General features: G+C 43.5%; 1 protein-coding gene across 4 annotated transcripts in view; it reads left to right on the top strand.

The window, feature by feature from the left end:
• The window catches only part of UBAP1 (ubiquitin associated protein 1), a 39,334-nt gene extending 25,423 nt beyond the window's left edge, over positions 1 to 13,911 (top strand). For all 4 annotated transcript variants that reach the window (XM_075582668.1, XM_075582685.1, XM_075582676.1 and 1 more), the window contains 4 exons: positions 1,989 to 2,897; positions 7,399 to 7,599; positions 11,344 to 11,445; positions 12,779 to 13,911. In XM_075582668.1, coding sequence (XP_075438783.1) covers positions 1,989 to 2,897; positions 7,399 to 7,599; positions 11,344 to 11,445; positions 12,779 to 12,919 — 1,353 coding nt within the window. In that variant the 3' untranslated portion in view covers positions 12,920 to 13,911. The remainder of the gene's footprint in view (positions 1 to 1,988; positions 2,898 to 7,398; positions 7,600 to 11,343; positions 11,446 to 12,778) is intronic.
• The last annotated feature ends 1,864 nt before the right edge of the window (positions 13,912 to 15,775 follow it).

The raw sequence follows: 15,775 nt of genomic DNA, 5'->3' as shown, positions 1-15,775 counted from the left end.
GTAAAAATGTATACAGTAACTTTGCTTGTGGGTCATGGATGAAACTTCAACAAAGCTAGTTTATTTGCTCATTAGACTTCCATTAGAGCCCTTGCTAACCATTTCTAGGATTAAATCGGAGTAAGTCGTTTGAGACTGGGTTTGTGTCAGTGTATTATTCAACTTGCCACCATCGATTTACTTTGGCAGTGTTACATTGTGTCATGGCAATAGTGAGGCTCCTTGTTGGCTAAAGCAACAGCTAAATGAATAATGCATCACAAATAACTTGAAAGCACCAATTGTACAATAAGACACAAGCCCTAGTTGTAGAGATGCATCTCACTTGTAGCGAGGAAGAGGTGTTTCAGAAACGCTGTTATGATCAGCAATGTCTGCCAGGTGGTGGGGTGTGTCCAAATAAAGGAAGCTCAAGATTATTATCCATCATGGAAATACTTTAACATCACATTTATTTACCTGACTTAGATCAGTAAATCTTGTGTCACAGTGAATTGTAGCAATTGTGTAAGACTAGATGGCTCATTTTATGTAAATATGAGATTCAGCCATTTGAGATCTCTCCAAAAATGAGAAGTCTTGAAGTGTCGCAGCAGCTGAAGGGATCACAGCAGCCCCCATAAAAAGCCTTGTATTTATCCTCCGTATCTCTCTCCTCGCGCTGCGCGATATTTACATGGCTTTATGTTGTGATGTGTATCTTCTTTTAGATAGTATTGGTTATAACTGAACCCTAGCTCTATTATTTTTATAGGCACTCTGAATACCTGTCTAAAAGACCTTACTACCATCATGTTGCACAGGCAGAGACCTATAAATACGACCATATTTGTGTTAAACAGAACTACATCTGCTTTAACCAAAAGTCCACTGCTCCTCCATAGATATGTTTTTTTTTTTTTTTTTTTTTAAATCCATGTTTTAGGAATAAAAAAAATGCTGGCAACCGGTAAAAGTATAAAAATCTGGGCGCACATTTTCAGCTTGCTTGCGTCCTCGGGGATCAGTGCTGGAGCTGCAGATGCTCTTGGAGACAGTTCCTCACTATGCGGAGGCACATTGGGGTTTGTGCGTACCTGTGTTCTTATCATTGGTTCCCTTGCAAAGGGTAACAGCTGGTGCTGTGAAATGTCAGGGCTCATTGAGAAACACGTGACCGGTTATTACCTGCACATTAAGCTTTAAACCAAGGTGTCCGTGTCACTAGACACGTGTTCCATTAACCCATCACAGGCAGAGGTCTGTGTCATCCAAATAGAGCAAACTTTCATTCTATTTCAGCAGACACTGTTGTATTAATATAAACATGAGGTGGCCAACTTCAGTCCCCAAGGGCCACCAACAGGTCAGGTTTTTGGGATATCCCTGCTTCTTTGACTCAGCCACCTATGCTGAAGTGGGGATATCCTCAACCTGACCTGTTGGTGGCCCTCGAGGGCTGGCGTTGGGTGTCACATTCTTGGATGTATTGTATTTTGTTTCTCAACTTCTGCTACCTCCCATAATTTGCAGCGGTGTGAGATGTGACTGCCAATATGTATATCCGAAGCCGTTGATATGCACAGTGATATTTAATCACATCCTTTCCTCCTGCAATCGTCTTCTTCTGGTATTGCATTCGTATGGTCCTATCTTGGAAGCAAATGTTAAAACAAAACAACGTTTGATCATAATGACTTGTGTTTGGTCAGCTTTAATATAGAATCTGTGACCGGGAATGCTATTTATCATCCTTTCATGTTGCATTTAGAAAATCATAGGGTGTTTCAGACAAAGTAGAAGAGAACAAATGTTTGCGTCGAGGGTATATAAAGTGTTATTTTGAGGTTTGCATTCACTTAAGTCAGGGGGTTCTCAACTCCAGTCCTCAAGATCCCCCCAATAGGTTTTCGGGATATCCCTGCTTCAGCACAGGTGGCTCAGTCTTTGCGTTTAGAATCCCTGACTTAAAGCATCCCTAATCCTTTCCAACACTCTTTCTTTTCTAGTATGATTTCTCCTTGGAGAAGAAAACCATTCAGTGGGCTGATGAAATGAAACAGATCAAAGCTGCCCAGGAAGAAGCAGAGATAAAGGCAGAAGCGGCTCGTTCCCAAGCCGATGCCGGCACGCACGGCTGCAGTGAAGAGGATGAACGCATCGGCTTCCCACTTCCAGTCAACCCATTTCTTGCCAGCATGCAGCACGATAATATTCTTACTCCCACCCCTGCCAACAGCAGTGCCGTCAAAATTACAGTAATGAGCCCGTCCCACACACAAGCAGACTTCAACCCAGCTGATTTTGAGTGTGAAGAGGACCCGTTTGACAACTTAGAGTTAAAAAGTATTAACGACAAAGAAGAATTAAAGAGCATCCTTAACATTCATGTCAGGCCTGTTGCATACCCAGTGTTGACGAATGACTCCTCAAAGGTAGCCCAGGAGCCTGGCTCATCAGTTAAAAATGAGGACATCCCGGCTTCCATGGAACAAGCTGCCTTGGACTACAAGCTCCTTCGCAAACCCAACGGCTTTATCACTTTACCACAGTTGGAAAACTGTGAAATAATACCCCCGTCTTCCAAAGTGTCCCTTGCTCCCGTCACCTCATTCACCAATATCAAATCGCTTTCCTTTCCCAAGCTGGACTCTGACGAGGGAGATCAGAAAAAGACAAAGCTTGCAAGCACTTTCCACAGCACCACCTGCCTCCCCAATGGCACTTTCCTTGACTCCTTAAAAGCCTGCTCTCGGCATACCAGTGAACTGAATGGGCACCATGTGCGGGGTCTTTCTGCTTTGCATTTAGACAATGGGACGGGGCAAACCGTGTTACCGCCCTTCTTTGAGACCCCCGCTGTACTGCCATCCTGTACGGAGGGAGAAGCACGGACCTGTCAGAACACGGACACAAAGGTAAGATGCTGATGGGCATGGAAGCTGACGTTGCATTATTCAGCAGCATGTTCTCTGTATAGCAGAAAAAAAAGGTTTTCTGAGAAGGGGAAAGATGAGGACAAACCAAACGCTCCGTAAAATAATAAGAATAATTGAAATACGCTATGTGCAGTTTTACATCAGTTCAGTTGATTTTTTGCAAACGTGCAGAGTACAGAAAACATGGCGTTGCTTCTCTGTGAGATGGAGTTGGTAACCTCAGACACGGGAGCATACTGTATGTACGTGCTTTCTAAGGAAAGGATCAAATAAGGGCGCACAGATAGATATGCTTCAGCTTCCGGTGTGTACTTACTGGGTCGTGCTGTGCCGTTTGCATGTGGCCATGAATGTGTTTGATAACTCCTACAGCGATCGTGACGTTGATCATTACACCTCCTGTCTGCCACTGGTGATCTCTTCCCAAGTTCCTTACATGGGCTCACTCATTAGGTTCCTGTAGCAAGATATATGAACGTTCAAAAAAGAAATGGTGCTCAGGCTATGAAATGCTCGTAGGCACAAGTGGCAATGTTCATAGTTTGTGTCCGAAATGCCTTAGTAATGATTAAGTTTATATTGTCCTTTTTAAATATAGAACGGAAGATGATAAAATACCCAGTGAGACTGAGCCCGGTCATCACATACTATGGCATAAAAAGTATCCTCCACAATAAAGAAATCGTATTTTAGGCTGATGGGTAAAATACATAAGAGGCCAGTACCTGTTACACACTCCCCATCAATTCCAGGCAAATCCAGGGTGTCCCAATCCATAGAGATGAGCACAACCGCTCATGTACGCGTGGGTGGTGCGTTTTAATCTTATTTTGTCCATGTGACGTTCATAAAATGCAGTTTTTTTTAACTTGGTCACCTCTTGATCGCTCGTTTCTGCCATGTGTGGTTGTGCTTCATTTTCAACTTGACTTTCCTGTAGTAAGATAAAGACTAGTTGTTTATTTCAGTCTCCTGTAGTGTCTATGGAATTAGGTCAACAAGTACAGCTCCTGACGAGGGGCTTGAAGACATAATTGATTTGAAGAAATGTATTGGTGCTATTGATGTTGCTCTAGCGATGCGGTTGCCTCACGGATGATGTGGTTTTCTTACTTTACACTTATTGTTCCTATTCACTTTTATCACCACCGCTTTTAAATTGACGTAGCGCTGGAAGACACCTCCGCACTTCCGGCACCAGGATGTATATTATGGGATAGCACTGCTTACTAAATGTGGGACCAAATCTTAACTAGTTCACTGTTTTGTGCCGGGTGAAAGAGGAATGTTTGTGTTCAGAATGATGGCATAATGAAGACACGAGCAGAAATGTTTAAACACATTTAAAAACCCACGTTTCTAAATTCTTCCATTTCCTGAGGGCTGCAGATATCCACATATGCACCTGTGTACGTGGGATTATTCTTACCCACTCACAATATTTCCGTTTCTTTAAATCCTTCCCTGCCAGTACAGAAGGAAGGGGGATTAAGCCCGCCCAGTTGGGGATAGGACGAAACTTCAGTGAACCAGGCTCTATCCGCCCCAACAAAAAAACAGACAAAGATGCCCAGAGCTACTTCCTATGTGACAAAAATACACAGTGCAATACCTATATATTCTCTTGAAAAAAGGGTCATTTAGTTTAACCTTTTGGCCAAAGCGTCTTAAGCCTGCTGCCACTTTCAAGGCATGACCGTATCAGGTCCTAACACTCCTTGGGTTAAAATTCTTATTAACCTGTATAATTAGGGGAAGAATCCGCCCCATCAAAGCTCCCTGCTCTCCTCACAGCAGTTATCCGTCTAGCCAAACACAAGGTTGCTCCAGGGAGAGAATGCTGTACTGGCATGGAGAGACTAGAAGAAATGCAATTATCTTAAATCCGTAAGAATCATTCAATTGTTCTCCCTACGTCCCTCCTACGCCAGTACAAAAGATGGTGGATATGCCAAAGCTGTCCCCTTTTTGGGGGGAGAAAAAAACCCACCTTGGAGTAGAGCAGGTGAGCTCCAGATAACCACCACACCAGAGCGCCCGAGCAGGGCTCATGGCCTCTCACTGGCCTGGTGGGGCTCCATCATCTGAAATAATGGCCAATTAGCCTGAATAGAAGCGTCCCTGCAGCAGAAGCTCAGGAAAAAGTAACAGGACTATTTCTTACCTGCAACACTAAAAAGGGGTCACAGTAAGAGACTTGCCTGCTTCTGAAGTACACATACAGTCATAGAAGAATCATGTTAATCCTGATTCCATGTAATAGCACGGAGACACTCCGCAGATAGTTTAATAGGACGTGGCAAAAAATAAAAATGTTTATCTGCGTGTTGTAGGTAACGAGTATTCACTCACAGTTGATTCTGAGTACTTTTTCTTCCCAGTTCAATGTCTTGAGTGATTCTTGGTGTTTCTATGAAACGCTTTGGTGACCCGGTGTCTCCGTCACACACCCTTACTTGTTGTGTCTTCATGCAATCTAACGGTTGATCCCGGGCTCCTAAAATGTTACCTGTGGTGCAGCCCTGACTGACCTGTCAGTCACAGCCGCAACTTGCAACCGCGTGCCCGATCGCGCTTCCCTGGCGCGAGCACATAGCAGAGTCAAGAGCGCTGTAGAGGATTGGTTAGACACTCGAACAAGCCCCAAGCACTCGCAACTCACCGGGTAGGAACAAAAATAAAATACATTTTATTAAACTACATAATAAAAGGGACAAACTGGGGACATACTGGGACAAAACAAACAAAACTCTCCTCCCACATGTTTCTCGCTCTAACAGCGCTTTCTCCTTGAGAAACATGTGGGAGGAGAGCTTCAGCTGCTCTCAAACCCCCACAGCAAAGGAATGAGCAACTGTAAGACTTGTTCAGTCACCGGTCTCCTCTCTACAAGAATTCGGCCCATAGCGCCTCTTCTACTAGAGATTTGTTTCTCTAACCCAGAAGAGGTTAGAGTTGCAGACGCGTGAGCTTGCAACACCAAATATAAAGGAGCACTGTGAGCAGAAATTAGCCATGTAATATAGCTCCAAGTGTCGTAATGAATGTGTGCGAAAATAACCATCAATTGGTCGGCGTTATATTTTTTAAATGTTATCATCACATTATTTTCCTAATTTACTGTTTTTTTAATTTATTTATTTATTTAAATGTGAATATTGGCTGTTTGGTCTCTTGTTCATCTAAACTCCCTTTGTCAAATTTATATATTTATTTAAATATGTGCTTTTTCTCTTTATTTTGTCACGTCCCAAAAAGTAGCATATATTTTGTTTGCCAGATGCCCTGATTTCTGCAATGCGTAGACCAGCATTGCGAGGTTCTGTCCTCTGAGAACGCGAGTCGGGGCTTATTTATAAATGATTTATAGGTTGAAAAACAAAATGGCAAGTGCATGCGCTGGTTCTTGTTTAACCCCTTTCAGTACTAAATGTTTAATCCAGTGGTTATTCCCTAATCCAGGGGTGCGCAAAGTTTTCTCCCTGTGCCCCGCTGCCTGCTCTCTTCCCCAGCTCGGCTCCGGCATCAAATGACGTCGCGGGGTCATGTGACGTCACATGACCCGCTGTGTCACAAGATGCCGGGTTGCCAAGGCGATGCATCTCCGAAGAGATAAGTTACAGAGGCCTCGCGGGGTTCCATGGCATTCAATTTAAATGCCTTGGCGGAGAGCGCGGGACCTCTGTAACTGCCATGCCCCCCCTGGAAAATCTTGCGCACCCCTGCCCTAATCCTATTCTGGCTGGGGGTCCCCTTTGAAGAGGGTTGAAAAACACTACTGTAGACAAAAAAGCTCCCTTTTGTTTTTAATTTGATTTTTGTTCTTCCCACTTTTGTTCCAATCTCTCCTCCTTACTTAGAGATGGAAAGTGAGGTAGAGGTCAAAGGCTCAATTTGTATATTCCTACTATTATAATTATTTACATATTTACAAGACTTGTATAATTTAAATGAATAATACGTCAAAGTAATCACTCAGGCTATGCAAGAGTAATTGTATCATACAGTGGGTCGTCGGGCCGCGTCACACTGCTACAGCGATGCCTCAATGTAAAGGTGTTTGGAAGATGGGGAGAGGGAGCTGGACAGTGAAGGGGCAGCGTTCCAGAGGCGCTGTTCTGGTACTGTGTGATCACTGGTGCGCTTGTGATTGTGTTTTGTGATTCACTTTATCTTCCGGTGCCTTTAGTTTGCTTTGTTGTAATTATGATGGCTCGCCTGTTTTTGGGCCATTTTCGAGATTGACATGCACAGCAAAGGGCTGGGACTCCAGCATATGTTTCACTTCTTTTTAATCTACTGGTGTCTCTGGGGTCTAACTTTACATCTGTTATTTACTTCTAAAAGGGGGTTCTGGGTGATCGAGTTACGTATGGTAACTTGTTATACTCCTTGATATAACCAATAGCCGCCAGTTGTACAAAATCCAAGTCTAAAATGTTATAACCTCATTTTGTTTTTGTTTTTTTATCCTTGCCAGACAACAGCACAGTATGTTGCAACGTCCAAAGTGCCCAATAGCGTCACTTACGCGAAATGTTCCAGTGGTCGAGGCTACGAGGAGCTGCTGCAGGCCCTCTCCAGCAGCGAGAGGCAGTGTGCAGAAACCATTGTCTGTATGGGATACTCGTATGAGCACGTTATGAGAGCCATGCAGAAGCAGGGACAGAATGTGGACCAGGTAATGCCATGTGCAATCGTCCGCACGCCGTCTGAGGGGGCGGCTTCCAACCACTGAGCTGCTCATGGATTTTATCATTATTCTTGGACACTTACTCCTATAGACAAGGCAGAAATAATATATATTTTTAACCAATAAAGTTATGGTGCATCAAAGTGAGTAATAGATTACAGTAAGGACAGAAAAGACTGCCAACGTGCTGAAGCATCCAAGTATTTCACCTTATTGCTGACTGGAGGTTTAACTGCACACACAGATGCAGCCAGAACTATTGTCGGTTAGCCGGCCAGGAAACCGCAGATGACACCCGCCTGCTCGCGGAAACCCCGCCACCGGACTAATTGCCCATCATGATTATCACACCGGGTCCCTGCTTCTGAATGGGATTCCTACCGGGCCGTATCCGTCTGTACGAGACGCGCAGTGGGAGCAGACAGAACCGGTCCATCTCTCTCTGCGCACCTCTAACAGGCGGTCACGCTGCTTTTATTTTAATAGTGTAGGATTAAAGCTGGGGGTCTCCAGAGCTGAACCGCATTCATTTCAGCCCCAGGGATCCCCTGCTAACTGAGATTCATGCCCCGGTATGGGCAAGTTTAATTCTCCAGCGGCACGTGACTTTGGTGGCGATACCGGGGCCTGTATCTCGGGAAGCAGGGGGTCCCCGGAGATGGAATGAATGTTCAGCTCCAGAGACACCCTGCATCTATAATGTTATTCAAATAAAAGCAGCGCTATCGCCTGTAAGAGGTGCGCAGAGAGAGGGACTGCTTCTGTTTGCTCTCACTGCGCGTCTCTTCCAGACTGGTGCCGCCCGGTGGGATTCACACATCGGGCGTCCCATTCAGAAGCAGGGACCCCACTCTGTTAATCCTGATGGGCAATTCCCCCCTGTTCTGCGCTTGGCTGTGAACGCCCCACGTTTAGTCTGCGGTTCCCCAGCACATGTGCTGGGGCAGGATGGATGTAACTGGCTGCATCCGTAGCAAGGTATTGTGTATGTAAAAGGGAACTAAAAGGTGATGCACTTAATGTGCGCATTGACAGGCCCGCGCATTACATCTTAATACCTCCTGTGTACTTGTATATGAGAGGGACCATTTAGAAATAGAAAAAAAGAAGCATCAATCTCTTCTGCTTGTTTTATTATTATTATTAATAATAATAATAACAATAATGTGAATTAGAGGCAGCTTTTTTTTTGCAAATTTAAAAAGCTGTGGTGTCCCTATTTATGCATAAAGATCTACTTCTGAATGTGTCTTCCCTGTCACTCATTAGAAATGAGCGTTTCCCTAAGTCTCCGTGTTTAACACCTTGTAAAGGAGGCGGCAGTCTGTTAATGTGTATCGGCTTCCTGTCCTTTGCTATGAGTGGGATCATCAGTACACCGTGTGTCAACTCCAATCCTCAAGGGCCAACAGGACGGGTTTTAAGAATATCCCTGCTTCAGCACAGGTGGCTCAGTGGTTTACAAAGCCCACAAGACTGAGCCACCTGTGCTGAAGCAGGAATATCCTTAAAACCTGACCTGTTGGTGGCCCTTGAGGACCGGAGCTGGCCACCCCTGATCTACGTCAACCAAGTGATTTCTAACCACAAGCAGTGAATGTACAGTGATGCTTCAGCACAGGAGCTGCTCGGGCAGGTTACCAGTTCTCTCCACTCGTCAGTTGACCGATTCCTATAACCACGGTGAAATAAGTGTGTAATAAAAATGCCGGCACCTTGTGATTTGTGGCGTGACGTTACATGTCTGGCTGACATCCAGCTCCTGCTAACAAAATACTGCAACAGAAACACTATTCGGTGAAACAGGCAGATATCTGTTCTCTGAGACGTTTCTTTTAAAAACCAGGTACTGTACGAGTCTTCAATATCGGGTCCCTTTTCACCGTTACTGTTCACTCGGGGTATTTAAAGGGCTCTTGAAATCCATTGCTGTCAGAGGCCAGACATACTGTACTTTGCTGAGCCCCACAGGCAGCAAAGGGGTTAAAATACCATCTGCTTTATACGATGAAGATCCTAATACAGATTTAATCATTATGGCCGCTGCCCCTTTTATATCCCATCCAAACCCCTCCAAAACCACAATTCTGAATGGCGGTAACAAACGCACGGTAATCGTTTCAGCTCATTTACCAGTGTGGGACCCCCGGCCAGAGGGTGTGTCGGGGCTGCTTTAAGTTCCTTTTACTTTGTGGAACAGTCCTTTTGAGAGGCTGAAGTGGGGGGATCCTGGGAAACACTGCACTAAGCCAGGTTGCTGTGTTATTCTCCAGATTATCATTATTTTTGTATCCTCTCAGCAGCTGTTCAGGTTATGTCATTTAAGCTTACTTTGCTATGCATGTACTTAAGTTATTAAATGAATTCCGGCTGAGGCTGGGGGGCTTCACACATGCAAGTTAATGTGAATATAGCCACATAACTGGTATGCATGATATACACCCATGCTGTATTATTTATTTATAAGATGTTTTACCAGGAACTAATACATTGAGTCACCTCTCATTTTCAAGTAGGTCCTGGGCACAGAGTTATGGTGACAATACATTAACAGAGGTTATACATTATATTTACAGACATTTCACGGGCAGTTAGAGAGATAATTATGTGCGTATGTAACAGTTACAGACAAGGTTAAAATGAGACGGCTGAAGTACTGAAAGTATCATGATGCGCCTGCTTCATAGAGGGAAGGTTAATACAAAACGCAAAGGGGAATACCACGGAAACACTAGTACAAAAGGTAATAACCAGACCTTCCTGTAATGTGACATGACATATTGTCTACTTCACACTATTTTATGAAGAAGTTGTATTGTGTGTCTGGTTCACAAACATAATTAGAGGAACATAATGTATTTATCTACCTCTGGTAACAGAAAGAAGTGTCTGTGTGAAGCCAGGCTCTATAATTACTTTTGTTTAATTTAGGAACCATAACTTCTGTAAATACAGGGCCGCCTCCTCTCGTTTTATCAGCGCAGCAGAATGCTGTTCCTGGCTTTATTCAGATACAGGTTCATTGAGACACTCGGCCCAAGTCTGATTTGGCGTTACCCTTTAAATCTTGACAGAAACGGTGTCCTTCCCCCCCCCCCCCATATTATTATCCTGTTCCCAGTTATTTCCCTTGGTTCTCGGTTTTGTACACCAGTGTTCCCAAATATATTATGTGGATGGTGTTCATGGTTAATACAGGGGATCTCAAATCCAGTCTTCAAGATATCCCGGCGTGAGCACAGGTGGCTCAATCTGAGCCACTGATTTAGCCACCTGTGCTGAAGCAGATATCCTGAAAACTTGACCTGTTGGGTGGTGGAGGGGGGTCTTGAGGATGAGTTGAGAACCTCTGGGTTAATAGGTTTACCTCTCCTGACCTGACTTACGCCAACTGCCATTTATTCAGGTGAACCTTATTTAGAAAATTATGCTGCATCAGTCATTTTCAAGTCGCTCCCTTGGTACCCCCAGTAATTACAAACAAAATGCTTTCAGACTTGCGTTGTTTATTGATCCTTAAAAGATGACCTGGCTGGGGTCTGAGGAAAGGGTTAAAAACGGCTCTGGATCATAATGATCTTGCGTAACGCAAGCCACGTAAGGATGAAGAGCCTTTAACCTTAATAGTATTCTCCTTTTAGGGCTCACCAGAACAAATCTAACTTGTTCACCTCACACTGCACTGTGTGCAATAAGAATAACATTTTCTGTAACATTTTCCTTTCCCCCTAGGTGCTTGAGTACCTGTTTGTACAGGCACAGCTGTGTGAGAAGGGATTTGATCCCCTGCTTGTGGAAGAAGCTTTGGAAATGTATCAGTGTTCAGAAGAGAAGGTGAGGAGCGCTGTGCAGAGGGGTAATAACCGGGGCAGTGAATACTTCTCAAACCTCAGGATGGTTTCTTCACAGCTCTGGACCACATTCTACAAATGAACATCAAATGGGCAGCGGGCAACCTGTAGATGACTAGGCCACTAAAAATGACAGAAGAAAGGGATGTCACAGAACCTCACTTTACAAATTTTAACTGCACGATAACAAACATTGATGCCTGTTCTGGCAAATAGATATCACCAGTTAGGAATTGCAACAATACTTAACACGAGGCAAAAACAAGGATACACAGAATCTTGTAACCTTGGGCAAGCCACTTTATCTTCTGACATCACTCAAATCCTATGTACAGCCCTGGCAGAGTAATACTGCACAAAAAGGAAGGATTATAACAATGCCAGTTTCTTTCTTCCAGTGAATGCTGTCCTGTAGATCAGAATTTAGAGCGAGGTTTTCAGGATTGCACTCGGGAGGTGGTTGCATGCCTGTGAAGTATATTTGTCTTTTTACAACTCATTTTGTCACATTGTTTAGCAAGTTACACCAGTTACACCAGTGACACATAGTGGGGTATAAAATGGGCAATGATGTACTAAATTCTGGGTTGGCGGACTAGTTGATCAAGATTTTATTGGGTTTGAGATGGCCAGAAATATTATTAATTGGACTGACATTTTTAATCTGTGCCCTCTACTTTTATATCTAGATCAAACTATGATATAAATGATCAGTTAATAACTCTAGAGTCTGTCTCTTTGTGCGGTCTCTAAATAGGAAGATTTGTACGTCAATAGTTTGTCCACTGTTCAAAAAAATTAACTAAATTATTCATTTGATCCCAATTTACATAAAAAGTGCAGATTAAACATCTAATTTATTCAGAAGGTATCTATCTCAATGTGTTGTATAGCGCATACACAGAGCGAACCCTGCTCCTATACGCTTATCCATGTAAAATATCTTAAATTTTTCAAATATTTCGCAATTTAAACCCTTTGCTGCCATATGGATCAGCAATGCCATAAAAGTGGTTTAAACAGTCTCTATTTTAGGATACCACATTTACAGTAGAAAAGCCCGTGTTGCATCTGTCCAACATTGCATGCAAGTAAAAACAAATGTGTTTGCTTCTACGCGGATTGCATTTTTACATATGTTAAGTAAAAACAAACCCATGCAAATGTAATGTTGTTTAGAACCTCATCACTCCGTTCAATAAACCACATCCACAATGTGTAGAAGCGGATGGATACGTCGTGCTGGTAGTATTCTCGTGTATAGGTCTCTAGACCTACTAATAATTTCTTCCCTTTTCTTTTTCTCGTATTTCCAGACAACAGAATTTCTTCAGTTGATGAGAAACTTCAAAGAAATGGGATTTGACCAAAAAGACATTAAAGAAGTTCTGTTGTTGCATAATAATGACCAGGACAAGGCCCTTGAAGACCTAATGGGCCGTGCCGGTGCCAGGTGAAGCCTCCCTGCCGATCATTTCAGATCCGGATACAAAGAATGTTTTGCTGGAAGATGTGGAGGGGAGAATGCCGTTTCAAGCTTTACGCGCCGCGAGTGACCAAGTGTAGAGAGGAACGTTCTGCAAAAAAACCTTGAGCTTTCTGGAGCATTAATCAATGTTCTGTGCGTACAATTTTTCCTTAAAAGAAAATGCCAGCTGGAAAAATAAATAAATATGTAAAGTGCCCTTTTTCCCCTAACCTTTCAAGCTCGGCAATGAAATAATGATTTATATTGAACTTTATATGCACGAGCGAAATTGTGACGCGAAAGCATCAAATATAAGGAGTTATTTGCGTGAAGCTGCTTTTTATGCATATACTGGAATACAGACTGTTGTACTCTGATAAGGCAACGTTTGGTGCAATGGATTTTTGTTTATTTTAGGATTGATTAGTGTTACACTGGTTATTAAACTACTCTCAAAGCATAGAGTATAAATCAAGCTAAATATATATATATATTTTTTTTTTTTCAATCTTCCACATCCTTGAGCTCCTAGATCCAGCTGGTTGAGGGGTTTCAGTTTAGCACTAGTACAGCTGTGAATAGTTTAGGGATCACTTAAATATTTGCTAAGTTATTTGTTCAGGAGGCTTTATCTGTGCATCTGACACTCCCTTTCCCCAGGATCTTATACACCTTTTCAGACCCCCACTTATTTAAAGAGATTTCCAAATGTGAAATCAATCAATCTTTCACCTAAAAATGTCAGTGTGGATCAGATTTCTTTAAGCACTTTGTTCTCACCACATTGGTTTACCTTTTTCACACTGTTTTAGGTTACTTTACAAGTTTATATCTAGTTCTACAAATCCTTTTTTTAACGTGTATTATGTTGTACATTGTTAGAGGAAAAACTGATGTAAATCGACGTCTTGACGGATCTCAAAGCAATTTGCTAAATATTTTGATTCTGCCTAAAGAGGTACTAATAAAACTCTAAAATACCTTGTGTACTTAATAGTTTATTCAGCAGATGCTGTACCATCCAATTTTGATAAATCTCATGATAAGCCTTATTTTGTTGTTGTTGTATGGTGCAGCCAACCTTTACTTGGAATTTTCTACTCCATAATCAAAATTCAGAGTTTGTTTGTTTTTTGCCCAGTTGCAATAAGTGTTTAGGCCTCCCTGTTAAAGAAGCAATCTAAGCCATTTTTAAATTTATTTTTTAATACAGGTTTGAAGCAGGGGGTCTCTGGAGCTCATTCATTTCAGCTCCGGGGACCCCTGCTTCCTGAGATACCAGCACCCCCTTCGGAGGCGAGTATCTCTGCAGTTTAAAGCCCCCATGTCATATGGGCCAATATGATGTTGCACCAGATGATGTCACGGCTTCCTATTGGCCCGCAGGGCCTGGGAGCTTTGAAAATCAGCCATAATGTGAACCCGAGGAGTGACTACCGGCATTCACTACGAAGGTAAGCACCTCCCAGAAGCAGGGGGTCCCTGGACCTAAAATGAAATAGGCTTCAGCTCCAGAGACCCCGCTTCAATCCTGTATTAAAATTAATAAGAGGAAAAAAATGGCTTGGATTGTCTCTTTTTCAAACAAACTCTAAATTGGAGGCGTGAGCTTTCCCGAGCACGGAGGCGTGAGCTTTCCCGAGCACGGAGGCGTGAGCTTTCCCGAGCATGGAGGCGTGAGCTTTCCCGAGCACGGAGGCGTGAGCTTGCCCGAGCACGGAGGCGTGAGCTTTCCCGAGCACGGAGGCGTGAGCTTTCCCGAGCACGGAGGCGGGAGCTTTCCCGAGCACGGAGGCGGGAGCTTTCCCGAGCACGGAGGCGTGAGCTTTCCCGAGCACGGAGGCGTGGGCTTTCCCGAGCACGGAGGCGGGAGCTTTCCCGAGCACGGAGGCGTGAGCTTTCCCGAGCACGGAGGCGGGAGCTTTCCCGAGCACGGAGGCGTGAGCTTGCCTGAGCACGGAGGCGTGGTTAGGGAAATCTTCAAAACTCCCCATACTGGCCTGCAGAAAAAGATAACCTTATGGGAGCCTGAAATCCTAGTACCACTTAAACTGGGGAAAAAAAGTTACAAAAGTGGATTAGCATATGAACATAAATCCAGGGGTTATGTTGTGGTTCCTACAGTGTGATTTAATGGTGGCGATGAACCCCATGTATAAAAAATTACATTGTGCTCTATTCATCTTCTATAACTGCAGAACAGGACAAATTGGAGCTAAAGAAGCAGCAGAGAAAAGGAATCCCATTTAAAGGTTGGCTTTCCCTTTGGGAACTGCTGTGTAACTTACTTTTTGTATTGGTTTTCTCAAGTTTTGCAGCTGTGAAACAGAAGTCGATTTATCAAAGTTACACGTTTCTTTGGGGTTCCAGGAGCGCATTTGTCCATCTTGCTTTAGGTCACCTGATCTATCCAGTTATGTATGGATTCAGCCATTTAGTTTAGTTCACGCGGAGGCAAAAACTTAACCTGGTTAAACATATTGGGCTGATCTGGCGAAACGGAGGCTACTTTACCTAGACTGTGTTATATAAGATCTCTGGTTAATGAGGGCACCAGAAGCACAGTGTAATTGTTTGGGGTTTGTAATCCTTTAAAAACACTGAGTAGTATGTGCACTCATACTTCATATGACACCGTAACTGGCTATTTCCGCAATGTTTTCACTGCTGCTCTACATTTCCTAAACATTATTAAAACCGCTTCAACTTAATAGATGCAAACCGGCAAAAATGCGGAATTGCTTTATTATAACATTTCAAGGCCATTATCTACCCGTCTCTATTTGGTCACGGCTGGCGTTTAGCCACCACTCTCCGTGCCGGAGGGAAAGCTTCGCCGGCCGTT

Source organism: Ascaphus truei, chromosome 1 (assembly GCF_040206685.1).
Source record: "Ascaphus truei isolate aAscTru1 chromosome 1, aAscTru1.hap1, whole genome shotgun sequence".
NCBI classification, from domain to species: Eukaryota; Metazoa; Chordata; class Amphibia; order Anura; family Ascaphidae; genus Ascaphus; species Ascaphus truei.
The sequence above is the reverse complement of the archived record's forward strand: the minus strand, read 5'-3'. Positions and strand labels throughout refer to the sequence as shown.